This window comes from Athene noctua, chromosome 23 (genome assembly GCF_965140245.1).
Source record: "Athene noctua chromosome 23, bAthNoc1.hap1.1, whole genome shotgun sequence".
In the NCBI taxonomy this organism is placed as follows: Eukaryota; Metazoa; Chordata; class Aves; order Strigiformes; family Strigidae; genus Athene; species Athene noctua.
In genome coordinates this window covers 5127649-5155030 of record NC_134059.1, presented here as the reverse complement: position 1 = coordinate 5155030, position 27382 = coordinate 5127649, and the positions used below count along the sequence as shown (strand labels likewise).

The 27382-nt window shown below is 42.0% G+C and overlaps 2 protein-coding genes across 18 annotated transcripts; one reads left to right on the top strand and one right to left on the bottom strand.

Moving 5' to 3' along the window:
* Positions 1-5375: 5375 nt before the first annotated feature.
* NFYA (nuclear transcription factor Y subunit alpha) lies at positions 5376-21917 on the bottom strand. 11 transcript variants are annotated; one of them, XM_074925580.1, is made up of 10 exons: positions 21575-21917; positions 18341-18462; positions 16561-16647; positions 14096-14242; positions 12660-12791; positions 11897-12002; positions 11207-11355; positions 10244-10417; positions 9781-9882; positions 5376-8971 (listed from the first exon to the last, which is right to left on the bottom strand). In XM_074925580.1, exons 2-10 carry the CDS (start codon positions 18413-18415, stop codon positions 8918-8920), a joined length of 1026 nt encoding a protein of 341 aa, XP_074781681.1. In that variant the 5' UTR covers positions 18416-18462; positions 21575-21917; the 3' UTR covers positions 5376-8917. The 11 variants fall into 11 exon arrangements, with proteins under 11 accessions (XP_074781681.1, XP_074781676.1, XP_074781679.1 ...); XM_074925575.1 differs by having other exon boundaries at positions 11207-11373; positions 21575-21916; XM_074925578.1 differs by having other exon boundaries at positions 11207-11373; positions 16564-16647; positions 21575-21915.
* Positions 20760-25684, top strand: OARD1 (O-acyl-ADP-ribose deacylase 1). 7 transcript variants are annotated; one of them, XM_074925596.1, is made up of 6 exons: positions 20760-20830; positions 22470-22537; positions 23087-23231; positions 23384-23442; positions 23825-23937; positions 24253-25684. In XM_074925596.1, the coding sequence occupies exons 2-6, from the start codon at positions 22502-22504 to the stop codon at positions 24353-24355; spliced, it is 456 nt and encodes a 151-aa protein (XP_074781697.1). In that variant the 5' UTR covers positions 20760-20830; positions 22470-22501; the 3' UTR covers positions 24356-25684. The 7 variants fall into 7 exon arrangements, with proteins under 7 accessions (XP_074781697.1, XP_074781692.1, XP_074781691.1 ...); XM_074925591.1 differs by having other exon boundaries at positions 20777-20890; XM_074925590.1 differs by lacking the exon at positions 20760-20830 and adding an exon at positions 21227-21332.
* Positions 25685-27382: the final 1698 nt, after the last annotated feature.

Here is a 27382-nt window from a genome sequence, read left to right as displayed (position 1 = left end):
CCGGTTGCTGCAGCTGGATACATACGGGGTGCGTGGCAGAAAACAACAGGATGAGGTTCGTGGGTGCACAAACCTTCCCTGAAAAAAATAACTGCCCTTTTCTAATAGTACAGGATCACAATTCAGCTACTGGTAAGCAAATGTAGCAGAAAGCTGTGGCATATTTGCTTTTTCTAAATTGTTCTATTTTTAAACAACAGGCGACTATAAACCCAAATACAGGAAACTGGTTCTCTCTGGTAGCGACTGATACAGTGTCACAGTGAGATATGGGGACACGATGTTTCCTTTTAGGCTTTCTTCAACAGCTCACTTAAATACTCATATATAAAATGTTAATTACTGCCCACTCTGATGAGATCCAAGTCAACAAAGTGGTAAAGAATCCGATTTGTTTTAAACACATGAGCTGTTTCATGGAATTCAGAGAGACAAGTAATGCATTTGGCATGTTTTAGTAAACAGGTCTTATTGAAAAATATTTGTCCACATTACAGTATAAAATGCCTTCAGCTTGAACACATGGGTGTAGAATTTACACACAACATTATTTATTTATTTTTACAAAGAAATAACTTTGCATTTCCTTGACTTTAGTGCTTGTTGCTTATTAATGCCACACCCATGCTACAGTACAAATCCAGCTTGATTTTATTATAAATTACATGTTTTGATCAAACTACTGAATCCTGTTATCATGGTGATATGTACAAACATCCATTAGGGATTACGGATAAATCCCAAAATTCATCTGACTGAGATTTTCATCTTAATTCTGTGAGTTGGACCTCGAGGATGCTGAATATGATACAAAAATGGGTTTAAGTTTTTGGTATTGAGATTGCAAGAAGACTTCAACCTCGGTACTGGGTGGCATGGGAGGAAAAGAATGTGAAAAGGCAGAGAATAAGTCCATGAATCATATAAACTCCACTCTGCCTGTGAGTGCTTGTACAGTTGTGAAGGGTATGGGGGAGAGGCGGGGGGAGAGAAGAAGGAAATTCTGTTGACTGGTCTGATGTGGCTACATGATAACAGATTATTTTGTCCCTCTATTGCAAATTTTCTGAAAATAAAGCTAGAAAAAAAAACCAAAATGTAACAGCTCAAGAAATCAATTTCTGGCTTCCTAAACAGGTTTGCATGAGTTCATTGTTCACTTCCTGTCCCAACTTCCCATTTTGTGTTCTTGCATGCTGTTATTTCCTTTTCTTCTTCTTTTTTTTTTTTTTTTTTCATCACTGAATTGACCAACTCTGGAAAGAATTAATGACTGACACCCTTGTGCTTTGGGTCCTTTTTCAGAAGTCAAAAGTGTTGGTGTGGGGACCATACCATTAAGGTCTGAAATGATACACATGAGGAAAGTCAAGTGGATAACATAATAGGCTTCAATATATAAATTCAACTCCTTACTTAGCCTCTTTGAAAGCACCTAAAACTTTCCATGCCTGAATTCCTCATCTGGGTGCAATGGCATACACAGTGGAAGTTCTCAGGGCCTCAGATCCTAAAGTAATAGAAGTTAAATAATGAACTTAATAGAGAGGCTCACTGGTATACCCCTCTCTGCCTACAAATTAGAAGATCATGATGAATTTGAGGGTGTTTCAAGGGACAGTTTAGCTCTACGGACAGCATCAGTACTCTGTCACAAAATGCAAAAATGTAACGGCCTGATTTAAGATAAAGACACAAGAAATATTTTCAAACCTTTCTAGATTTGTAGCATCTTGCATCCTTCTGTGCAAATGATGGAGATTTGCTAGTAACCTGGACTGCCCACAGTGGAGGAAGAATTATTTTAAGAGCCAGTTCAGACTGGCATGTTTGGTAGTTATATTTGGAAAAGATCAGCAGCCCATCCAATCTACTTCTGTTATGCTCAGCTGCGGAACCACATTCAGGAATGGTCTAATTTGGGTATGAGCAGGCTCTGGACGTCTGGGACATTACAGACCTGGCCAGGTCTTCTGACAAGCCTGACAAGAGACAGCTAGTTAGTGTCCTAGTTCTATATTAGCTGTTGGATAGTGGTGTAGACATGTATCTGGCTCATGTCTCGCACGTCCTCCCAGCTCTTATCCTTCATTTGATAGTAGCAGGAAATAAAGTTGCAGCATTCTAGGAAGTGGCCATATCAGATGGGCAGGGCACAGCTGACAAGATATAAGAGGACAGGAGTTTTTTTCTAAGACTGAGGCTATTAGTCAATACATTCCATTCCAGTGCCTCCAGACATCTCTATCCTTTTACAAGACATCTAGTTAAAACTCATTCCAAATCTAAACATTCTCTGCAGCCTATAGTGAAACAGTTACTTTTTTCTTGTTTCCTTCAAAAGCAGGAAACACTAAGAGGACAGTTGTTATCTCTAATAGGGAGTAAATGAATGTCCATATGACTAGTGGCTGGGCACCTTCATCTGTTACCTGCCAAGAGCTCTTGCCCTAAGTGCACTCAAAGAACACAGCAATCATACAATAAATTCTACTCTAGAGATTCTGCTAAAGTAATCACAGTACTATGCCATCTAAGTGCCTTCCAGTAGCAGTTTTGCAAATTGGGCAAAATTTGCCATATGCCTAAGAAGCCAGGGAGATTTGAGCGAAAGGCAGAGATGAAAAGGACAATGTTTTATTAGCCATCATATAAACCACCCAGTTCTGCTCCATGTTTTGAAAAACCCACAGAAAGCAAAATGGGAAAGTAAACTGAGTTTTGGATATACTACAGACTACAGAGGCCGAGGAGTCTCCTGCTGAACAAAACAAAGTTGCCTAGTAATTGCAAAATATCGATTACCAGAAAGGAAAACTAAGCAATAAAGGACAAGATCCTGGCAACTGTGACTAGCCCAAGATTAGCAGATAGAGGAATTTCTCTCCAAAGTGAGGGATTGCTTTAAATTAGTCTCTTCCTGTTCTTGTTAGGGAACTGAAAGAAATTTCAAATTAAGAAAAAGCTGTAAAAATCAATATCTGAGTGGCTTTGTAATGAGATAACCTATTGTGTACTGAGGGTATTCCCTCCAGGCCTACAATGCCTGCCTAACTCCCGTGGGTCACTGCCCTTCAAGCTCTTCTGCATTCACAAATCTTCAGCTATGAGGTCCTTGAGGATTTATTCTGCTCTATTTGCCAACAGTCACACTTCCAGAATTTCTGCATTTCATCATGATTGCAGAGCTGCCAGCAATGCAGTGACAGAAAACCGGGACAGCTTCCTTCAGCACCCACACTGACTGCCAGCCTGTGGGGGCTTTGCAGCACCTCACAACAGGCTCCGAGTTAGGAGGCCAGATCCTGTACATTCGACAGAGGGAAAAAGGCACCTTCAGAAGATACTTCCAGACAGAGGGTCCTAACTGGACTGACTCTGAACTGCCTGCTGGAGGAACTTCTATCTCACCCATGGGGACACCATCCTCCTGATTTCAACACTTAACATAGGCAGGATGGTCACGTCCCACTGTAACTGGCATTAGAAGCACACCCCATCTTTCCATTGGAGTCCTGGGACCACTTCAGTGCAGCTAACTACAAACTCATCCAGGATTTCCAAGCTGGTTTACAGCTAGTGGAAAGATGTCACCGGTACTTGGTTCACTTGGAAAGCCCTGTTAAAGCATTCACCGCAGGAGAAAGAAACGGAGCAGTGTTTGGGGTAGAACTTGCCTTTTTTGTTCTGTTTGTTGCCATCTAGTGACATTCGTGTGTGGTTTCAACCTCTGCTAGCTGAGAGCTGCTTTTGCACCAGTGTGGGCAAAACTAGTCCCCCTGCACTGCAGTGGTGACTATTGTTCTTTCCCTATTGCTACAAACATCTGTGAAGTTCAGCGCATTGCTTCTAAAAGCACCTATCCTAAGAACACAGGAAGAAAAAACAGGCAGAACATCATGTTTTGATTTTTTATCTGGCCGCCTTTAACCCAAAGAGCTTTGCAAACTGTAAATGTACACAACTCTTTCAACAATACTGTAACATACAACTACTTGATAACACACAAAGATCACCTAACAGTGCGGAACCTCAGCCTTGATAAAAGTATTTACATTATTGTAGGGAATGTTTAAGTTACAATACTGCTGAGAGATCCTGAGCACTCGTGGAAGAAACAGTATGCCTGAGAGGGATTAGCAGGCAGACATGGCAACTGACTCTCTCATAAACCTTTCAAAGTCTCACGAATCCTCTTAAGAGGAAAGCTTCCTTTTGTGTCAAAACACAGAAATAAGCTCTTTCTAAGGGTGTCCATTCAGTCACAGTTGGCCAAAAAAGATAATGACATGATACTTGGGAATTTGGGGACAAGAAGAAATCACCTTCCTGGAAGGTAATCAGGAACATAAAGGCACGAGTCTTAGAAAGGAGAGCATTTGGGTAACGTCAAGTTGGATCTCCTACACTTACGCAACGCTGTACAGATTCCATCACTGCACCCACAGGACACTCCCTGTGCTCCAGGGCAGCTTCTGTATAGCCACTGGCTTCTGCGTGGCCTTTCAGGGATAATTACTCAGTGCAATGAATCCTACAGCAAGCACGCAGAGACTGAACGTCACCAAGGCACACTGAGCCAGCTATGCCAAGAGACAGCCAGGAGCTGTCTAGCTACGGATGGGACATGATGTGACTACTGGGTGTACTTCTCTTCATTATTAGAACGTTATTTTTTTCTTTCAGACAATTGCAGTACATCCTCTTTTCTCCCAGCCCAGACTCATTGAACATTTTCCTCAGGACATGCAGAAGCAACACTGGCCAGCTCAAAGCAAATTTCCTTCCCGCCTCCAGCTCTGTGAGGCCATTTCCCAACTCCAAGTGGGTCACAGAGCTGAGGAGGGCCTTCTTCCATCCTTCCTCCTCAGAGAGCCCAGCTCCTGCACACAAACCACCCTACAGCCGCCATCTTGAGGCACGACCTCAGCCTGGGAGGAAGATGGAAGCCCCCTTCACCAGCCAATCAGAGGTGGCCCAGAGCAACACCCATCCAATGAGCAGCCGGGGTGGGACAGCCCAGCTCCCCTCAGCCAATCGGCACCCAGCACTCACCAGCAGCCCAGCCCTGGGGGCGGGCGGAGGGGTCCCCTCAGGCAGCAAGATGGCAGCACGGGGCTGGAGGGGACAACGAACACCGCGATGGCCGAGCCGAGCCCGTCCCCAGAGTGCGGAGGAGCAGCAGGCGCACCCAGCCGGCCCCAGGGCGGAGGCCGAGCTGCCCTCACGGCGGGTGGGAAAGCTCACCAGCCACCTCGGAGTTTCTGAGCGGTGCCAAAACCACCGCCCGCCCTCACGGCTCCGTGTCACCGCCGTCACTTCCCTGACACGAGAAGAAGAGGTCTGAAAAAGCAGAGCCAAAGTTTGTTCTTGGTTTATAAATTTTTATTAGCTGGATAGTGTACACAGTACTTACAATTGCATCTATTAAAGACCAAAATACACTTGAAAAAATGCATCATATAAAAAAAATTATAAACTTTTAACTATATACAAACTTTGCCTTACCGTTAATCTCGGGACCCTCCCACACCCATTCACAAAGAAAAGATTTTTCTCTCCCCCCCACCCCCCTTTAACATGCAAGGTCTTAAAGCCATTTAGCATCACTTGAGGACCATTTTCCACATCCCAATCTTTACACTCATATAAAACTGGTTTTTGATCGGTTCGCCACTCCAGTGCTCTCCAGGTCAATCGACATTTCTCTCCGAGCCTCTTCTTTTAACCTCATCCACTCTTTTACACACTCCTGAAGTGGAGTTTTTGCTCAAGTGTAGCCAATCCACAAAGAATTCTCATATAATTACTAGAGAAGTTCGAACTTGATGACGTCTCCAATTTAACAAATTTACCCAGGAAAAGAAAACAGACTTTTTTTAGTAACATGGTGTTGACCGATAGCTCCAATCTCACCAAGCAAACACTATTTTTAGAAGTGATACACATAACCCAAAGCAAATGAAAAATATGACAGTAGCACTCAGGCTTTCACATCACTAAAATATTAACAATAAGACTTCCTATATAACACAAATCCATAGGTCTTAATACACATTCTACAACAACGGATCAGAGAAACTATATATGAAAGGCTTATTGGGAAAAAGTTCTAGCTGTTTTGAAGAAGTTTACAAGTTCTTTAAGAAAAGAAGTAATTACTCATTAAAAAAAAATATCTATGTCAGAGCAAGAATTTTGCTTCCCCCTAACTCCCAACTCTCAGAAGGGGTTGTCCAGGACAGACTAGCTGTCAGTTGAAGAGTGGAAACCTTACGGAGAGGCTGTCTTACTCCAGCACAGAGTATTTCTCCAGCACATGAATACTCCACTGACAAAAATGTACTGATGCTCTAAAAAAATATTTACAATAATGCTGCAAATTCAACTTAAGCAAGTTTTTTGTTATTCCTTCACTAAAAGAGAGCTACGTATTTCCTGAAATGGGTGACCTCATAAGAAATGCTAGGTGAGGATTTCATAGTTGCCAACTGAAGAAAAAAAACCAAACCACCATGCTCTAATTGGCCAAGTATTTTAAGGCAGAAGCAACCAAAGGCACCAAAGATGCCATGAATGCAATGGAGGTAAACAAATGCCTTTTAAATAATTAGAAAAAAATCCTAATGTAAGATTGAGTAGAGCATTAGATCACGAACAGAATTTAAGACAAATTCAAAAGATTTATTTGCACATCAAGAACTAGGCCACCTCCTCCCACAGCTGCAGGTCTCACTGTGTTGAACAGTTTCTTTCTCAGCTTCAGTTCACCCTATTAGCTGTGGTAAGGGTAAGAACATGGAACTAAATTCAGAAAAATAAACTGATTTAGAAAATCCAGCTGCCTAACTACAAATAGAAAATCTGTATTTCTTCTTTGTTCTTTCACTGGCTATGTACCTCCACACATGACCTAAACACTGTCATCCTTACTATCTAGACAGGCATACTCCTCCTCCAAGGCTGCCTGCTGGCAATGTAGAATCTAACATTTCTCCACAGTTCTGCTCCTTCCTCTTGCACTCCTTCCCATCTTCTCATACTCTTAGGTCTAGTATTTGTTTCTTTTATCCAAAGTAAATAGAATTTTCAAGGCTCTGTCTTTTTGTTTCCTCCCAGTCTTCTACAACTTGCTAATTTGTCCTCCATTTTTCATTTAGTCATAAACTTTCAGTAAATGGGAAAAACATAGGGGGGGAAATAATATGGGTTGTATTTTTCAAGTTGTATTCACTTTTTTTTTTGTCACTTGAAAACAGAGTTCACTGAATTTATACCAGTCTCACCCATCCTTGGCTGCTTTCCTCAAGAACACCTCACCCTCTGCAACTTTACCTACTCAGGTTCATAATCACTTCCCTCAGTGACAATGCCTGGCAATATTTCCAATCCCATGCTTAACTGCTGTGATGCAGTTTTGTTTTAACTACAGAATATAAAAGTTAGAAGAGATGAGACTACAGCACACAGGTGATACAGAGCATCTGTAAAACTCATCTGAGATGGGAGGAGACCAGGCATGGAAAGATGCAAATAATACCTGTTAAAATGCTTATGAACTACAGCTTCCATTGCCAATTTCAAATTGGTAAGAATGGAGCAAGCTTAAAATCTGTAATGAGCTACAGAATTAGAGATGAAGATGTATTTTGTCAAGATACACAGCCAGAAGCCAGCTGTAGGTCATGAAAAAATCCTTTTGAAAAAAATGTAAGTACTCCTCTTTCATTAAGTGCCACTTTTTTATTTAAAGAGGGTAGTCTATAAAAAGCCTGAAAGGTTCATCAATATCTGCCTTCAGTTACATCAGGATGAGCTGAGTTGAGTTGCCCTATGCTTTTGCCGTCATGAAAAAAAAATCCCTCACTGTGTAGAATGAGAGAATTGTAGAACTGATTTAGAACAGACATCAGGAAACACTGTCACAAAGCCAGTTAAGTGCTATCACTCTGAGACTGCAGATTTTGTGTCTTTTGCAGGAACCATGCACTGGACTGGCAGGTCAGAAGTAAGATATTAAAAAAAAAAGTATCCTTTGGAAGGGACTCACTGAAATGTTTTAATCCTTTTTATACTAGCATCCACTTTTCTTCCAAGGCAACAACTACTGGCAATAAAACATACCAAAAAACCACTCAAGAGATTGCTTTTACTAATTAAATCCTTATCCCCACATCACCCTCTCCCGTCTTACTTCTTGGAACGGATACACAATATATCAAGTCCTGTAATAATCTTGAAATATTTCTATCATTGTGACTGGATGGCTGAACTTTTCCCAGAGAAGAGCTTGGTGTTTAAATATTTTACAACGTGGCACATTAAAGAACCCCCCTTCAGTTTCTGCCAGTTTCAGAAGTGCAGATGCAACAGAGAACAGTTCATTGACAATGAAGTCCAAAGGTGTAAGGAGTGGATGTAAGTAACAAGTCTCTGCTGGGAAAACAAAGTACTGTGGTGTAGCCACATCAGTGCTGGTTGCTATAAACTGGATTATGTCTCTGTACAGAAGGGCCGTAACTCCAAGAGGTCTTTGCCAGCCCTGCTTCAGCACACCAGTTATTGCTGATCACCGAGTCAGTGGCACACTCTCACCCACGGCCAATCTTAATGCAAGAGATGTTTAAAAGGGAAAAAAAAAAAAAAAAAAAAGAGGCATGAGCAGTCAGACTCCGAAATCCCTGTGCTGGATCAGAAGAGTATACCAAGAAAGTCATTAAGTGTCTATTTGTTGAGTCAACTGCAGTTAAAACCTCGCCCACATACTGAAAACGTGGTGCTTGTTCTGTAGAAAAGGGTAGGCTGTGATATGGTGATTGTCCCATTGAAAGACTCACGTGATACACTGGAAAGGTAGGACAGACTTACAGAAGGGACGGGAATTTTATTCAGTTATTTTTTTTTCTTTAAGCAGTGGTTAGGAGACTCTGATCATCTGTGTCATTGCTTCTTCATTGGCCTGAGTTGGATCCTACAGATACAAAATACACACCATGTTGTAAGTTCAACATTTTTCCGTAACAGCAGAGAGAATCATGCACAACTATCAAGAGGAGATACTCCTGACCCATCCCTTGATCTCTAAACATGTCATATTTTTCCTGGGTTTTACAGTCAGTGTAAGAGATTGGGATGTACAAATCTTAATACTTCCTAGTAATGTGTTGTTTCTGGTAATAGGGAAGACCTAGTACTACTCTAGTATTCGTGAAGGATTCTACTGCAGAGTAAGAAATATTTTTTTGCTAAAGCCACAGGACTGCTTTAAAGCACCGATCAACAACAGAATTTGCTAATTCTACTCTATTGTGTCCCTTCCTTTAAAAACTTGTCTTGCACTTTTTCTATAAATCAATATGCAGCTAAGAATCAGATATTCACCTTTTAAAATTTTCCACCAGATATAAGATAAGGTGTCTCTACCTTTAATTCACATCCTAAAAAAAAAAAATACTTCTGGTACGCAACCATAGAGGCTGCAAAGACTGTAGTTCTTAGGACAAACAAATACAAGCATTCCCTGTATGTAAAACAAAGCAAATACATTTCTATCAATATTATTATAATTTAATTACTCAAGGCAAAGACACTTGCTGTCTACAAGAAGTGAGACAGAAGGTTTCTTTACAGTGCCCAAAACAAATTCAAGGGCAGAGAGGGACAAAGGTCAGCAGCCTAGCCCAAGAAAGAACAAACAAAACAATACAAAGACACCTCTAAAGTGTATTCTGCAGAACTGAAAGCGACAGTTGTCCAAAGAAGAGACAAAATTCTCCTCACCTGCATATGAGGGCTGTCTTTTTCCTTTGGTGAGAAGAAACGTCCACCCTCTCCCCGCTTCCTGGCCATGGCATGACGATGCCGAGACTCATGCAAGTATTTCTGCAACAATATGAAAGATGCAATGAGACCCCAACCTACTATTTCTAGTTCAGTACTTTCAGTGGGGGAAATTCCTGACTGCTAGAAAAGCCTACCCAGTCCTTATCCTTTCCCCCTTCCTGAAGTATTTGCAGTAAACACCCATTTGCAATACAGCTACATGGACATTTAACAATGAAAACCATGCAAAGGAATCAGAACTGCCACCAAGGGACTTAAAACTACTCTGATGTAGCTTATGAACGAAAAAAAAAGAAAAATTGAACAACACTAAGATTCTAGTTCTCGTTTTCCAGCACAGGTGGTTTTCTGTGCCTTTCTCCTAGAGCAACCCTGTATTAGATCTGAGTTATATTCTCACCCTTCTTTCTTTGGGAATTTTTCCCTCGGCTTCAAGCTTCGCCCGTGCCTGCCTCCTCTTAAGGATCCGGTGATACTGCTTGGCATTTACATAGAGGGGCTCTTCTTCCAGCATTTCTGCTCCAGGCAAAGGTATTCTCTGGATAGCTGGTACTGATCCAGCTCCAGGTACCATCTGCACAGAGAATATGTTTTTAGTACTTGGACCTCAGAACACAAAGTGAATGCAAAAATGTAAAAAAAATAAAAAGTTAAAAAGGAAAGTGTTTGGTTTTGCTCAGATAATGCACCTACTTAAATTAAAAAGGAGCAATTCTCAAACTGGAGAACAAATTTAAAGAAATCAATTACTTATCAGTTGTGCTTGATTTTTTTTCTGATAATGGTAAAATTTCAATACAATATATGATTTTATGACCATGTTACCGCTTCTTGTACAATTAAGCATACAGAATATAACCAAAAAAAGAAAGGGAAGCAACAAGCATCACTTAATTTATATGATCATTTCAGAGCATTTCTTAAACAAGTATTACTTGTAGAGCTGCTGACATCTAGTGGGGACAAACAATAAAATTCAAGTTAAATGGCCTCACACTACAAAAGTAAGAATTAGCAGAAAAAGCTCTCTTATAAACCAAAGAAACAAATACTATTAAATTAAGTAAAAGATAATTCAATCTTTTCACACCTCTGCCTATCAGTTAACAGCTTATTTTGAATTTCAGTTTCTAGATTTCTGAAGCCAATAACCTGATGTGGGAAAAAGAAAGTACAGAATACATAGATCATAATAGGACAAAATCCATTAAAACTGAAAAGTTGTATTGTCTAAACTTTAATCTAATGATAGCTACTGAGAAGACTGACCTTATTAACATGACACGAATCTCAGACAACATTTTGTGTACAAACATCTTAAACCTCAACGTTTAAAAACATCAATGGGAAGTTAAATACATACCATAACCATTCCACCTGAATTGACAACATTTCCAGCAACTGGCAGTGTCACTGTGACAGTCCCTTGTCCACTACTGGTTGTATTGGTGTTGGCTCCCGTTTGGACAATTTGAGCTCCAGCCAAACTGGCTGCTGGAATGGTGATCATGCCTGTAACAGGGACTGTAACTTTAAGAAAATAAAACACACACACACACACAAAAAAAAAAAACAAACCAAAAACACACACACAAAAAGAAGGGAACACCATTAGTCCCACTTCTGTTTTTTACTCATTCATCCTTCCATAACATACAAAAAGATTCAGCAAAGCATTGCAAGTCAGCTAAATTCCATTACCTGGCTCTCATACTTTCTATTTTCTACATTTGTATCTGCACAGTAATCTCAGTGTCAGATAAAAGATCATGTACTCTAAGGCGTAAAAGCAAACTGAAGCATTTCTATTCTAATATCCCTTGCCAAAGGAAAGCACCAATTTTTATTTCTGGGGGGAAAGAACTGCAGACTGAATTCCTGTATAACATAAAACTTCTCATCTTCCATTCACTATGCCAACAACTCGTATCACAGCACTCATGGCACTAGTAGCATTACAAATCGATGTTTTCTTCGACAATAATTAAAAGGCAATAAAAACCTATCACAGAGATACCGAGAAGTCCTGACTTTTTCACACCAGAGCTCATACCTTGTTGGAGAATGGTTCCATCAGCATTAACTGGCTGATAGACTATGGTCTGGCCTTCAGCTGCTTGTGCTACCTGTTGTCCTTGAACTGCTATTTGTTGCTGGGTCTAAACAAAACAAGAACACAGTAACTTTACAAATGGCTTATTTTTCAAAATTTACAATTCCTGAATTAACACATGGTGCTTAAGGTGTCTCAGGCATCTATTTCTTTTGCTTTATTACCAGCATCAAGAAATAGGATGGAACACAAACCAATTGAACTGTAGATAACATACCTAAAGCACAAAGACTTTTTCTAACAGTGTAGTACTTAATATTGAAAGAAATAAGTTTTAGCTTTCCTGTCTCACTGTAAATATGTTAAAAGAAGAACTATCCTGCTCAGAAATTTAATTTTGGTCCTAAACAAAAGAATCTGCAGAAAACCCAGGTATGACTAGACTACTTCACAAAATGGCGCAAGTATGAGACTAGCAATACGTCACGTTTTGAAATTTCAACAAATAGACAAAAACCACCATGAACCGATAAAATACAGAAACACAATGAATAAAAACATGCAATCTATTTATTCTGCCCGAGAGTTATGCATGAAAACACTACAAAAATATGAAATTTATTCTGAAGTTCTCCTCAGTATTTAAAATGCCTCTTTTTTTTTTTTTTTCTTTTCGCTTTTTTACTTAACCACACCTTAAGTCATTTGTCAAGTTTCTCTTCCTATTTCTCTCAAAAAAACCCTTTCATGCTGGTGCAGTTACCTGTGTCTGGCCAGCAGTAACTGCAGTCTGTGGCTGCTGTATAATGATCTGCTGGGTCTGGCCCTGCTGCCCCTGTACCTGCACAGCCTGCCCACCTTGAATCTGAATCTGACCTGGCTGGACCAACTGAATCTGTGGAAGAAAGAGTCAGAAAGGAACATTAACTATACCTCTTATTTCTCCCTCCTTGGCCTCAGCATTACCAAATCATCTCTGAGGATGATTTACCGTTGCAAAGAAAGAAAGCACTGATTCTTCTCTTTTTCATTTTAAAATGAAGAGTTTTAATTTATTCCTCCCTGTGACACAGCAGTCACAACCATACAGAATAGAGGAAACATAACATGCTAGTGTCATTATGCCCTAGCAGTTCTGCACTGCTTACACAATAAAACGGTCAAAAGAAATAAATCATTCACATGGAACTAGGAATAATAATACTCAGGTGAAAGAAAAAAATAAGAGAGCTAATATTTAAGATATCTGTAGAGTGTTAATAATCCAGCATACAGAAGTACTCCTGGATATATATAAAAGTTGTCTTCAGCTTTGCAGAAAAGTTTTTCCACCAATGTGGAACATTTCTTAGATTAAAAAAAGAGGAACTAGATTATGGTTCAAAGCTTGTGCTTAAAAACCCAGTTAAGGATTTTTCCTCCAACCACCAGACTGTAAAGAACCTAACACAAAATATAACATCTTTCAACAAAAGAAATTTTAAATAAACACTAAATAAACCTCTTGCAACACCAAGATCTCATGTGCCTTCCTGGACTGTGTTGAACTTGATTCCTAAATCCCATTCTCAAATCACTAGAGCACTTTCATTAAGCCACTGTTACAGCTCTTCCTTTTGCTTTTGAGGGACATACTTTGAGCACCTGTTCAAATTTAAAAACTGTCTTTTAGACAAATATTTCAAAAATTGCTTCTAATAAAATCCATCTTCTCTTCCTTCTACAGTATTACCTTTGGTGCAACTGAAATGTTTAAATTTCACCTTCTTACATTAAATGAACTCAGCACAAGAGTTCTTTTCAAGAAGCTTTCTTAAATAATAATTTAAAAAAAAAAATCCTCTTTCTGAGCCATAAATCTGAGTAGGCACCAGATCACCAACTATACTGCAAGGGCCAGTTAAAATAAGAATTTAAAAAAATCCAAACTCAACTAAAAAAAACACAAACCAACTGCAGCTGTATTTTAATGGACTTCATTTAAAAGGTTTGCACATTCCCATAAAATACAAAAATCATATACACAAAGAACTTTCATTGCATTCTTAACCCGCAGCTCACTGCCAGATCCATAGCTGGAGAACAACCGTCTTTGCCCCGTTTATTTTAAGAGTGCTGAGGCAAACGTACTATCTGACAAGGTGAGAACATCACAGTTTATTCTCCGCATTTTATCTTAAATAAAATTAGGGTTCTCACCTGCTGCAGTCCCTGTGTTCCAGAAACTGGGACCTGCATGATTGTCTGGCCCTGACCCCCGGGCACAGCCTGCACCATGATCGGCTGGCCAGTTGATGTGATCAGCTGACCTCCGCTCACTTGTACCATCAGTGGTTGACCCTGGACCTAGGAAAGAGGAGAAAAAACAAACAGAACAATGAAAAAGTCTGGTGACACAAAGCTAGAAACTGAAGTGGCTGCCACATGAGGCTAAACGCTTACCTATTTTAATGCGGTGACCAGGGAAACTGGGCAACAGTCACTAACCTGGGCTCGTAATCAACATCAAATATCTTTAGATTCTAAAACTTTTTCCATGATGTGCTACTGAATTTAGTAAATTATCCTTTTCTGTTGCAGTCTAAGCAAAACTTCCAAGTCTACTTGCAATAAAGCATGAAAAGCATGGCTAAATTTTCCAGACACATAACTTCCTTCATGCACAGGCCAAGAGCAAAGTGTAATAAAAGAAACTTCATTATCCACATAACTATTATTAATCTTTAACTGGGGTTCCTAACAAGAAAGCTCTAAAGGAGCTACTCTGACAGAGTTTCTGAGGTAGCTTCAACTCTCTCCAACTACATGCTTACACTTCCTAACTGATACAGAGCATGTGATGTTCTCTGAGAACCTTTTCATGTTATTGAATCATGTTATTCATGTCATGACATTAAGTGAAATTATAAATGTCACAACACAAAATGCAGTTCAGTAAGGAAGAGTGAAGGAAAATCTATTGGGCCAAGAAGTGGCTGCTGCTAAGTTTACAGCAGATTTATCAATTCGGTGTCAGAGTCTCTGGACTGTCTGTCAGAGACATACAGAGACCAGGTATGTCTCTGGTTACTAGGAAAAAGGCCAATGGGAAGAAAAGCAAGGGGAAAACCCCTCTGTTTAAACATCCTCAACCACTACATACCCAAGCCTCCCTAAATGTATCTCTGAAAATAGCACACCTCCACACTTTGAATGTGAAATGAGTCTTATGAACTAGGTAATCCCTCTTCACCATGCTCTGAGTTGTTTAGAAACCAGAGCAACACAACATGATAAAAAAAAACCCCACCAAGTTCTTGGGTTTTCTACTTGGAAATGTCAAGAATATGCAATAGCGAACGCTCACTCTCCAACCACTGTATAATACCAGGCTAAACTTCAGTAAGGATTTTCAGCACATACTGAACTACCTAAAAAAAGCTTCGCTTTGCATAGTTCAAATACCTTAGTGAATTATATGCTAACACATCCATGGAAACAACCACAGTGATCAATGCCCTACATAGAATATTGTGACTTTACAGGTCACCTAATACCCTTGCGACACTGTTCTGTTCCTCAACCTTGTAACTACTGCATACAAGTCCCTAACAAAATTGGTAGGACTTGTTTTGAATTACAACAGAGAGAGAGATAAGCATGCTCGTGTCAGCCAGAGAAGCACAGTCAGCAGTACAATATCCAATAAGCAGAAAGAAAAATGATGCATTCCAAGATTCTTGTTAATGTATTAAGAGCAAGCCAAAAAAAGAAAAAGAAAAAGAAGAGGGGGAGGCACATAACAACGACCAGGAGGCCGCAGTGACCCGGGCAATTCAGTCAGCCAGCTTTTCATATTTTAACTCTGAACATAAATGCTGTGTTCAACTTTACACCCGGCAAGACCATTCTGGCCTCTTGGAACTCTCCTCTGAAGAATTAAAAAACACACAAAACCAAAACACTGAGTGGAAAATGCTAAACTGCTACAGCCACCCAGGGCTTATCAACCCCTTTAAAAGCCTCCTATGTAAGCTAATGAAATTAAGTTTTCAAGAGAGAAAATACTTCGTATTGAAACAAATCAGGGTTTGAAATAACCTTGCATTTCTTTCCAATTTGTGATGTATTTACTGTTAGGATACATATTTCTGCTGGATCTCCCTGTGTTGTTCACACATAAATAAGAAATCGGATCTCAGTCTCACAGAGGCCAATATTGTCCCCAGGTGCCCTTTTTCATCAAAGTTGAAAACGTTTCGCTCATGGGTCATCCACCACCTCTCTGTCTTTCATGTAGTGAAGACACAGAACTACTCACAGTAGATAGCAGAAATCTAATCTCTTTGAACTACAGGAAATCTTTGGGATATACCTCTTGCCTGTTGCTTCCTCATCTTGGTGTTTTTTCCTTTTAAGTCCCATTTCAACCACTCTTTACTTTCAGAATTACAGCAGCAGGAATTCATGAATGCATCAGGGTTTCAGGCATGCACCTGAGATCCAATGAAAAGCTATAATCCCACGCTCTTCATGGAAAAGCCTACAGCTAGTATAAAGCACAGATACTGCTGCTAACAAATTCTCCTGTTCCTATTTCAAACCCTGGAAAAAACACAGCATTAGATATGTGGCAATGGTGAGAGTCATGCAGTGCTCACAAACACAATTAGAGAGATCACCACTACCTGGAGGGTCTGGACTTGCTGGCCTGAGGCGGATGCCACCTGGGCCTCAGTCTGCAACTGGACAGCAGTGACACCACCCTGCTGCTGGGAATAGGAACAGGAATAGCTTGAAACATGGAAATGCACAGCTCCGACAAGAGACAACGACACTTTGCTGGAAGAGGGTGAATTTAAAATTCAAACACACTGCTCTTGGAACATAAGGAATGTGAATACGTTTAGCAAACCTAAGAATGGAATACCAACGCAACCGCATATGATACCGGCAGGCTTCAATATCCCAAACAAAAGTCACTTACAAAAAAACGAGAGATTGTTTTGCAGAATTTAAAATCTCAGCTTCGTTGTTTTAGACTGCTACCTTTCTGCTTAATGTTTCACAGACCAGATTTCTTCCTGTGAGGGGATTCCAAATTTTTGTCAGACCTGTTAGTTACAACAAAGGCCATAAATTGCTTTCTGTACAGAAGAACAGCACAGATGACTACAGTCTAAGCTTCATCTATGTCACCCTGCATCAATGTCTTCCCACCACTGACCTTGAAGGACAATCTTGAGAGGTTGCAAGAGCGGTGAAATCTAAAAGCCTTTTCTATCTTTAGCCTCTTTAGTAAGAGTCCCAAAATAATCTGCATTAACTGTCTTAGTGTTTTGGGAGATGAAGGACATCTCTCTACTAAAAGCTGTACTACAACAGGCCTACTGAAAAAAATTTTAGAAAAATATTTCATGTCAAAGACAACACAGACTTTAAGAGCATGTACTAAAAATTACTGTATTGGGTCAAACCATCACAATTACACAAGCCAAGCTATGTTTTTATCTCCTTTTTACCTACAAAACATCAATAAAACCAAATAAATTTTTGGTTACCTGTTGGAAGCAGGTATTTTTGATAATTCTTAATATATTATTTTTAACCTCAAGTACAATCTTATTCTTACTGAAATAGTCAACTTCAACTAAATTCAATGGAAGAAGCTGGTCCCACTATCAAACACTCAAATGGGATGAAGACAAAGCGAAGTGTATCTCACTGAAAACATAATCCAATGGCTCATTCATTTTCATGACAAACTAAGAAACTCCTCTTGCCTCAAACTAGAACTAACGTAAGATACAACAAAAACTCATCAGCAACACAGCTCATCGGAAAATGCATTACTGTATCTGAATGAAAACAACAGCAAAAATCTCTAAGCCCTTAAAAAAAACCCCAAACAGTCGTCTCATCTGCACATTATAATATGAATTAGAAACTTCTTTCTAGAATGGAAGAATTCATCCAAAGCTACATGTTTTGTTGCAATTCCTGTACTGTCTGTTCTTTTTGATCAGCCTGTAAAAGAACAGATCTCAAAAACAACTTCTTTTAAGCCTAGAGAAGGCCTCTATGGCCTTGAACAAAACCTGTTTCAGTGTGGGGGGGAATCTACATTGTTCCTTGTGGACAACTTGTTTGGATTAATTGTTTCCTGTTTGCAGAGAGGTTTTGTTACTTTCTTCATACCACTACCAGTTTTCAAACTCCTTACTACACTGAAATTTGGTAACCTGTATACCTGCAATTTTATTAATTTAATAAATATTTTAGAAAAATATATTTACTCTGACTTCAAGGCAAGTCAGATCACTGACCGGGTGACAAAGGTCAGGTAAACATATACCCAGACAGTATCATGAAGCATCTTCCTGGTTCTGTGAAACTCTGAGAAGTACAAACAGATTTGTAACTCAGCACTGGCAATGCCAGCTCACCCGTTATCACTTTCCATACCTGCTGCTGAATCTGTCCAGCCTGCACAACGATCTGCTCCGTGGAACTGTTACTATTTGCTGTGTACTGCTCCATAGCGCTTCACTTCCAAGAGGGTAAAAGGCACACCTCAGTCCGTGTATCTGGCAAGACAAGTTAAAAAAGCATGTGATTATTGTCCTAAGGTTTGAAGATCAGTATTACTCCGCAATACCTGGAAAGCAAACCATCTGCTGACACTGAGGTCAGAATGACACTGTAAGAGCTGCTGTTTAATCAAAGACCTGCCTCTTTCATAATGTCACCTTACTTTCATTGAGTAACAAAACTAGAATTCTAATTTCAAGAGCACATAACATGACTGAGAAAAAAGTATCTCAACCTCAATTCTGTCATTATCTTCAGTGAATCAAATAGTACCTATGAACCTATTTGTCTTCATGTTTTACCCCTCGAGTCTGTGTATTCTGGGCTACAGACAGCTGCCTACATGGCATATTGGGAAGAGGAGTTATCACTAAAAAAACTCACAAAATACAAAGTTTACGTGTAAAACCAAACTACCTTTCAAGAATTCAACAAAGCTAGGTGAAACTGTCTCTCTTTCCCCAGCTATGCAGCACTCCCTCACATGTCTTTCTTCTCTCCCTACTTTTATATATTTTGAAAAGAGCCAGCAGACTTCTCGCTGCTTCCAGCCTTTTACTGCCTCTCGTTTCTTGGACCCTTGCCTACACATATGAAGAACACTGTTGAAATAAAATACTTGGTTCCATTGCCTCCTTCTCCCTCACTTCTCAGTTGATCAGCAAGGCAAGAATTCTTACTTTTACTGAGGTATTTGATTTATGCTATGACTGAACAAGTACCTGTTACATTAGTGAAAAAGCAGCCTATAACATCTTCGAAGTCTAAGGCAACAAAACCCCAGGCTCCTTCAGTTTTCACAGAAATGCACACAAAATTTATTCACAACTTTAACTGTAGCAGTTGCTGTGGTTACTACCGTAATGACACCCTTTGCACTTCCTGCTCTTTAAAACATCCTTTTCACTTCGATATCTGGCATTTATCTTAATACTTCATTTTTTTCAGCAACTTACTCGTCACCATGGCGTAAGAAAACACACAATGATTTTACATTTTGTTGTTTTCTTGCTTTGATTAACGCCAAATGTCACTTACCTACAAAAATAAATAATAAACCAGTATGTAGCGTGACAGACCAGAAGCATGTTCATTATAGTGGGCATAATAGCCATAATAACGTAAGAACCTTCTCAGTCCCTATCAAATCTTTTGTTCAGGGTAAGGATGTAATGACACTAATCCTAGAAATCACAAAGATAGCGTGGCACAGCACTGAAAGGCACTACATTTTAATGCAATTTTAACTACCCTTGGCCCATTTAGTAGCAGTTTTTCATAGCCTATCAGAATAAAAGATAAATAATCTTTCTGAAGATGATACTCTCTACTAAGGTTCTCATTTCAATTTTACACTGCATACTTCTGCCCTAAACGCCTGTGGGCCTGTCAGAAAACAGTTCCCACATTTCATTCTTCAGGGAAGTATTTCAGTAGCAAGCACAGGTTGCCAGTGAACCGTATTTGCAAAAGGTTCTGTGGTTTCCTTAATGCCACAACCAGCAATCAAGCACGGGCATACTTCTACTTGGAAATGCTTCTTCACAGACTCTGGTATCAAGCTTCTGTCTTGTTTACTTAAAATATTAGCAGCATTGTAATCCTGACTCTGCACCAGCTGTGGCTAGCCAGTTACAAACAGAAGATTTTACACGCGCTTGATCACAGTCCTCCAAGGGATTATTTCATTGCCTTCATTAAAACACAGAGCACTGGCTTTACTGTATCAAAGTTAAATTTTAAAGATCAGTGATCTACTTCAATGGCATGCTCCTCCCACAGCTGATCTCACCAGCCAGCTCCTCCTCACCAGGCCCTTGCCTGCACTGAGAATGACTGTGTTCTAGTTCTATCAGCATAAATTGATATATATATATGAGGCTATAGAAGCTCCATCAACAACAGTTGCCTCAGCGAATAAACTACACTAAGAACTAGAATGATTAACTGTGCTAGGACTTGAGCTAGCTTGAAAGCATCATTTTAAAACGTGCTGCACCCGCAAACGTTACTAAATTAGCCGCAGTTTCTAGGGCAGACCCTGTCAGTTGTGCAGATGATCGTTGTCCTCCAAGGACACCAGTGGAGGACAGACACCCACATAAAGCCAAAGACAGGATTAAACTAAACCACACAACCTGGCCACAGTCTTATCTCCCCCTGTCCGGCAGAATAAAACGTGTGGTACCCAGATTTCGTTTCTGACCTTCTTATGAAACCTGCAAGTCAGGGAGTTCATCCAGGGACGTTTTTATTTTACTGCAGAAAGCCTCAGACCTGGGGATTTTCTCGGCGGGCAGAGCACGCCGCGCCGTGCTCAGGCGGGCGAGGCAGCGTCCTGCAGCTCACGGAGGAGAAAGCACGGTAGCACCGGGACCCCTCGCTCCCCAAAAAGGGCTGCTCGTCCTCACTGAGGAGCACATGGTTGGCGACATTTGGCGTTTAGGGGAGGCGGGAGGGGGAGCGTCCACACCCGCTTCACCGGCACGCTGGCAAAGAGGAAGGGGGGCAGCGACCTGCCCTTGGCGCACACTCGGCAGCTTCCCCCCACCTCCCCCGGGCAAGGCGGAGAGGAGGAGGAGGAGGAAGGGCGGGGGGTGGGGGGAGGAGGAGGAGGGGCAGCCCGGGCTGCCCGCGGCCCATCTGTCAGCAGGGCCGGAGAGGGAGGCTCGCCCGCTCCGCTCCCCCCGCCCGGCCGGTCGAGGGCGGGGCCCTGCCGGCTCCCGTCCCAGCGGCCCCGCACGGGCAAGGCCTGTCCCCGCCACGGGAGGCCGGGCCCGCCGCGCGCCTCCCCTCAGCCGCCCAGGCCGCGGCCGCGCCTTCTCCTCCGCCGCTGCCACCCTCGGCCCCGCGCCCGCACCTCCCGGTACGCTCCGCCCGCCCCCATCCCAGGCCCTCTCCTCCCGGGGCCCGGCCGCCCCGACCCCTCCCGTCCCGGTGCGCCCCCCCGCCACCCCCGGAGGAGCCGGGCCCCGTCCCCTCGCCTCCCCCAGCGCCCGGCCGGCCGGCCCCGGCCCTGCGAGCGGCCTCCTGACTGGTCACTCGGCCCCGCCAATCCCGGCGCTGGGGCCGGCGCTCGGGGGCTCCATATTGGCTGCTCGCACTCACCGTGCCTCGCTCCCCCGGTTCGGGTCCCGCGCTGATTGGCTCCGCTACCGGCCCCCGAAACCCAATCAGCGCCTCCACTCAGCCGCCGCGCAAAATGGCGCCCAACCCCGAACAAAGGCGAGGGAGGGGGCGGGCACGGGCGGCGCAGGCGCACGGGGCGCCCGCCCCGGATGGCCCCGCCCCTCTCGCCGCGGCCCTTAGCGCCGGGCCCCGCCCACCCGTGGCTACTGCGCCTGCGCCCCAGGCCGTGCGCGCGCCGCCGGGGGCCGCCGCCGCCAGCAATGCGCAAGCGCCGGCTGAGGCTCCACCCCCTTCCTCGCCTCATCGAGGCTCTGCCTCTGGGCGCCTTGCGCATGCGCCGTGGCGGCGGTAGGTTGGCCTTCAGAATGTTCTCGGTGGGTATCATAGAGAGGGCGGTCCTCCCGCCTGCCTAGAGAGGCGAGTAAGCGGGCGGTGGCGGCGGCCATTTTGACGTGACGCACAGGCCGCCGCGGGGGAGCAGGAGCAGGCTGGGGTTGATTGATGTGGGGAGCGCTGGGGAGGGGCTTCGGGGCGCCAGCCTCGGCCCGGCGGATCGTTCTCCGCGCCGTGCCCGCGGGTCTGGCCTGCTGAAGGGTTCCCTGAAGGGACGGGGTGGCTTGGCCCGTGGGTGCTAGTTGTGTGGTGAACCTTGGCCTGGGGCCTCCTTGCACCTCATGGGCTGTGGGGCTGCAGCGGGAGAGCGTGCACCGCACTAACCGGGGTACTGGCCCCCTCCTTTGCTGTTTTCAAGGGGTGTATTGATGGTCCCAGTTGTCCCATGTATAAAGCAGGCTTACCCTTGCATCTTCTGGCACACCAGCTTATTGCATAGCTTGGAGTTCTAATAACTTTTTTCTCTCTGTCATCTTTTCAGCTGCAGGAGTCTTCACCATAGCTCACGTTACCATGGCCACCCACTTCTCCAAGGATCAGGAGGAGAGAGTGCGTAGAAAATGGGTTGTGTGGGCTACTGCTGTGATGCATGTCTCTCTACAGAGGCCTTCCTGTTACTAGAGACCTAACAACATGGCAGCTGGGTTGTACCATGTAGTTTTTTGGAACAAAGCTGCTGATAATGCTGATTTTCTTGTGGGTTTTATGCATGTGTCTGTGATGCAGGTATTGTAAACAGCACAGAGTTTACCTGCATAATTAAATGTTGGGATATTCAAGATTGACACACTGATAGTACGCTTAAGGTGTGAACTAATTCAGGTGTAGTGTTTGTTACATAATTCTCCTTTTCAAGCATTGATTTTGTAAAATTAACTGCTGAGCTGGCACGTGGTACTCTTGTAGAGAAGATAAGCTATCTGTATGTTGGGCTTGTAACTCATGCCAACTCATTTACTTGTGAACTGCATCTTAAACTCAATACCTTAACACTCTTCGCTGTACAGGTGTGCCAGATTCTCTGTTATGAGTATTCTGTCACCTGAGTCTGCATTCTTAACATACTTTTATTTAACTTTCTGTTTGTGTTGTTTTCAGATCAAGTGTGTTAAGGGGGACCTTTTCTCGTGCCCCCAGACGGACGCATTGGCTCATTGCATCAGCGAGGACTGTCGCATGGGTGCAGGCATAGCTGTTCTTTTTAAGAAAAAGTTTGGAGGCGTACAAGAGCTGTTGGATCAACGTGAGTGATACACGTGGGGTGGACATGCAGGAGCTGAAGGGAAAACCTTGATTTCCAGCAGTAAGGGTATTCCAAGCTACTTGGGGTGCAGGGGGAATTATCTAGTGAATGTAACTGTTTTTTAAAATACCTTCTTAATTTCTTTATTTTAGAAAAGAAGACTGGGGAGGTTGCAGTCCTCCAAAGAGAGGACCGATACATTTACTACCTGGTAAGAGCAGAACATTACTTGGGTCCTTCCCTGTAACTAAACTGTATTAGATATGATGAAGAGGACTTTAACAGTTGTGGGATTTTTTGAGTATGTTCTCCTAAATAACAGGTGTGCGATGTATTACTCAAATATTGCTAGTTGAGGAGAAGCAAAGCTGTCTTGTGTATGCATATTTAAACTTTTAATGGACAGAATTAGCTGCTAAATTACACTATTTTAAGATGTGAATTATAGTTATTTTTCCAGGTTTCTTTCTCTTTACAGTAGGAAGTCTGGATGTGGAGTTTCAGAGCGTAGTGGAATGTGTTTTTTTTAAAAAAGAAAATAGTTTGCAGTGATCATGCCAAAGGCACAACTGACCTTTTACATTTTTACTTAGATTACAAAGAAGAAAGTTTCTCACAAACCAACATACGAGAACATGCGAAAGAGTTTAGAAGCCATGAAAGCTCACTGTCTAAACAATGGAGTTACTGACATTTCCATGCCTAGGTAAGAAAATCAGTTACTGCAGTGTAAATGCTTCACTGTTTTTGCGTAGAAGGGTGTTTGAGAGATGATCCCCTGCTGGGAAATAAAGAGTTCAAGTATCCACTTCTGTTCAACTCTTCTATTGTGCAAATTAATTTGCATTTCCCAGTGTCTAAATGGTAGCAAAATACAGGCTTGGTTGTTTCTTTATTTTAACTGCATTATGTTGATTTATGGTGAGCTGAGTTAGTGCCTCATAAAACTGTAGCTGGGTTAGTTGTTCATCGCCTGCTCCAAAAGAGGCCATTACAGCTGTTTTGATGTTTCATTTTCCAGGATTGGATGTGGACTTGACCGCCTGGATTGGAATAAAGTTTCAGCAATACTTGGGGAAGTGTTTGAAGACACGGATATAAAGATCACAGTTTACACTCTGTGAGCCAAAGAGTTTAAAGAGAGCCCCATTTCCCTTGCTTTCAGGAGTAGAAAACTGTTAACTGATGAGGGGGGAAACTGCATGCCGAGCACATTCTTTGTCTGAGCATAGCTCACTCTTGTGTTGGCAACAACAACAAAAAAGCTCCAGTGCAGCTAATTTGGGATATAGTGCTCAGAGAGCCTGTGAAGAAGACAGGAGTGTTGTAACCCTCGGGGAGATCCCAGTTTGTCCCAGCACGCCACCAGATGTCACTGGTCCTCCACGGAGCACCTGCCTGCGCTAGAGCTTCTACATAAAGCTGCCAGTTCCTCTGCAGAGTGCAACTGGAGCTGTCTGTTGCTTAGGGATTTGTTGGTTTGTAGTTACAATTGATAATGATGAGCTGTGGAGCTCTGTAACTTTAAAAAAAAAAGTTCTGCAATGTTCATATCGGGCATACAGTTTACTCACTCTGTTTGTTACAGGATTAAAAATTTAATTTCTACCTTCTGGCCACAAATACAGTTTTTTGTTATGAGATTCTACTTGCTAGGAATCATGCTGTCAACATTAAATAAATAGCTGTTCAGTAGTATGCTGTCAGGTGAGAGCACGGTCCTTTGAAAAACACTTATGTCTGTGTTGTGGCTGTATTCTAGAGGACAGCTGGGTGTCGAGGGGGAATGCTGGAGATGTGTAAAGACACCATGTGGGCGCATTTTATTCTGTATAATTGGTGTAGTTTGCAGAACTCTGTTTTCTGAGAATCCACATGTGAATGGCTTGTGCTGTAAAAAGTCCTAGTATGGAGTTTAAGGTTCTTTTTCTACTGCATTTGTAGTTTAGCTTTTACATGTCTGTTGGTGTTTGTCACCAACAGCAAAAGCAAATTGGTAACACAGTTCACCAGATCATTGGTCAACACTTGATTTTTGGAAGCTTAATTCCAGTGCTGAAGAATTATCACACAGTCTGCATTTCCTTTATGTTTGGTATTTCCCACCTTCCTTTAATAACAGATCTTTTTGACTTCTCTCATAGTGAATGCCCAAAAAGATGCCAGATACGTTGAATAAACCTAAAAGATGGGACATAACAGTTGAAAACTTTGTAGCATAGCATAGGGTTTCTAATTGGGTTTTTGCTATGAATTGAATGGGTGGGGCCTTTTCTCAGCATTGTGGGATAATTGTATTGTGTGGTTTCTTTGCTGATCCTGTTTGTGTCTTCAAGAACTTCATATTATTGCTCTCCCTGTTTGTTGACCATTCTTTGTAAACTTGTTTTTGGTGAATAATTGCTGTAGCTAAATACACAACTGGGAAAAAAAAAATAAACTTGAGTAAGACGTACAGGAACGTGGAGTATTGAGCTGGTCAAGAGTGGACATCAGGACTGTTCAGTGATTTAGTCTTTATTTATGTTTGGTTTTTAAATCTAGTGGTAAAGAGATGAAATCCAGAGTAGCTCCACAAAGGTTTTCTTAATTGCTGCTTGTTTTTTCTGCCTTGAAAATTTATGCCAGGATTTAGTGCAGCTGACTGAGGTAAGAGATGGGTGTGGTCAGCAGTTTTATGTGTGTGTCTGACACTATTCAGCTTGTGACAGTGCAGGAGAAACCAACGCGAAGGACTGATTGGAAGAATGAACCCTGTCTGGAACCCTGTCTGGCTCCGTTTCTTAGCTGATGACTGTCCCTGTGACCCTTGTTTGTTTTATATAGAGTGATATGCCCATATTTCCTCTCTCTGTCTGCTATACTTGTATGTACTCTTGAAATTTTTTTGGCATATAGTAATTCTCCTTTCTCATGCTGCACTTCAGCTATGAAATATTTCATACATGGCTGTCCCAGGATGTCTCGCTTGTCAGATTAAATTTAGGACCTCTTGCAAATAGAGAAGGAGGAATAAACAGTACTATAGCTTTTTGAAGTGACTTCCAATTTTATTTCGCTTTGTTTTTTTCCTAGTTTTATGTCACAAACATCACTGAACAAGGGGAAAAGGTATTTGATGTATTTGAAATCAAGTTCCTAGGACTCCATCGTAACTTAGAATAGACCAGTTAGCCCTAATTTAAATCACAGCTCTGATTATTGAGGAGGAAAGGGGAGGAAATCCTATTTTTTCACCTTAAATCACTTTCTCTTCAACATTTATGAAGTATGTACTTTCTAAATGCATTTATCTAATTGGCAGCTTTGTTCTAAGATCTTGCTAAGTAGTCCTAGCATGTGAGGCCTGCAGTCTTCCTGTAGGTCCACTGCATTCCATTTAATTACAGACTTTAATCATACAGTTGCCTTCTTTCTTTTTTTTTTTTTCCTATCGGCAGAGCCAACATGGGTTTGTTTGGGGCAGGGGTGCAGGGAGGAACAAAAGAAACAAAAAAAAATTCCCAAACACCAAAGATTTGTGTTGTATATGTATTTGTAGTCCATCAGGGCCTAGTCTTCCAGAAGTTGGTACTCCATCCTGCTGGAATCAAAGCTTTGGAAAGCAGGAGTGTCCCAGATAGCCAAGTCTTGCATCTCTCTTCATAGATATTTTCTGAATTGGTTATGGGGAAGGAAAAAAAGAGACATGTTAGAAGCTTCAGGTGCTTTCATGTTTTATGGCTTAAACAGATGGCTCTTTATTACCCCTTAAAAAAAAGAAGGGAATTCTGCAGTGATAACTGATTTTCCTTTAGTGTTTTTTTTTGTTCTAGAGGGCTAGACTTTGGGGAGTGGGAACTCCCTTTCTCTCTACATTCCTCCCACTGTTTCCACAAGTGTCCTGAATATCATGGATCTGGGAAACAGTTGCATCTAGTAACTTTTTATTCTTTATTCCTGAAGGTTTTTACTCTGAGGAGAAAAAGAACAAGCTCTAAATCCCTTACATTTCTGTTGTGGAAGAGCCCACTGTAGTGTTACAAGCCCACTTGAAGGGGTAAGGTACTGCCTAGAATTATTTTTGGTATTCAAGTCCAGGCAAACCCAGCCAGTTACTGTGAGAGTAACAGTAGCTGAAATTGGCTCTGGGCTGAAATAGCTCTGGGCTA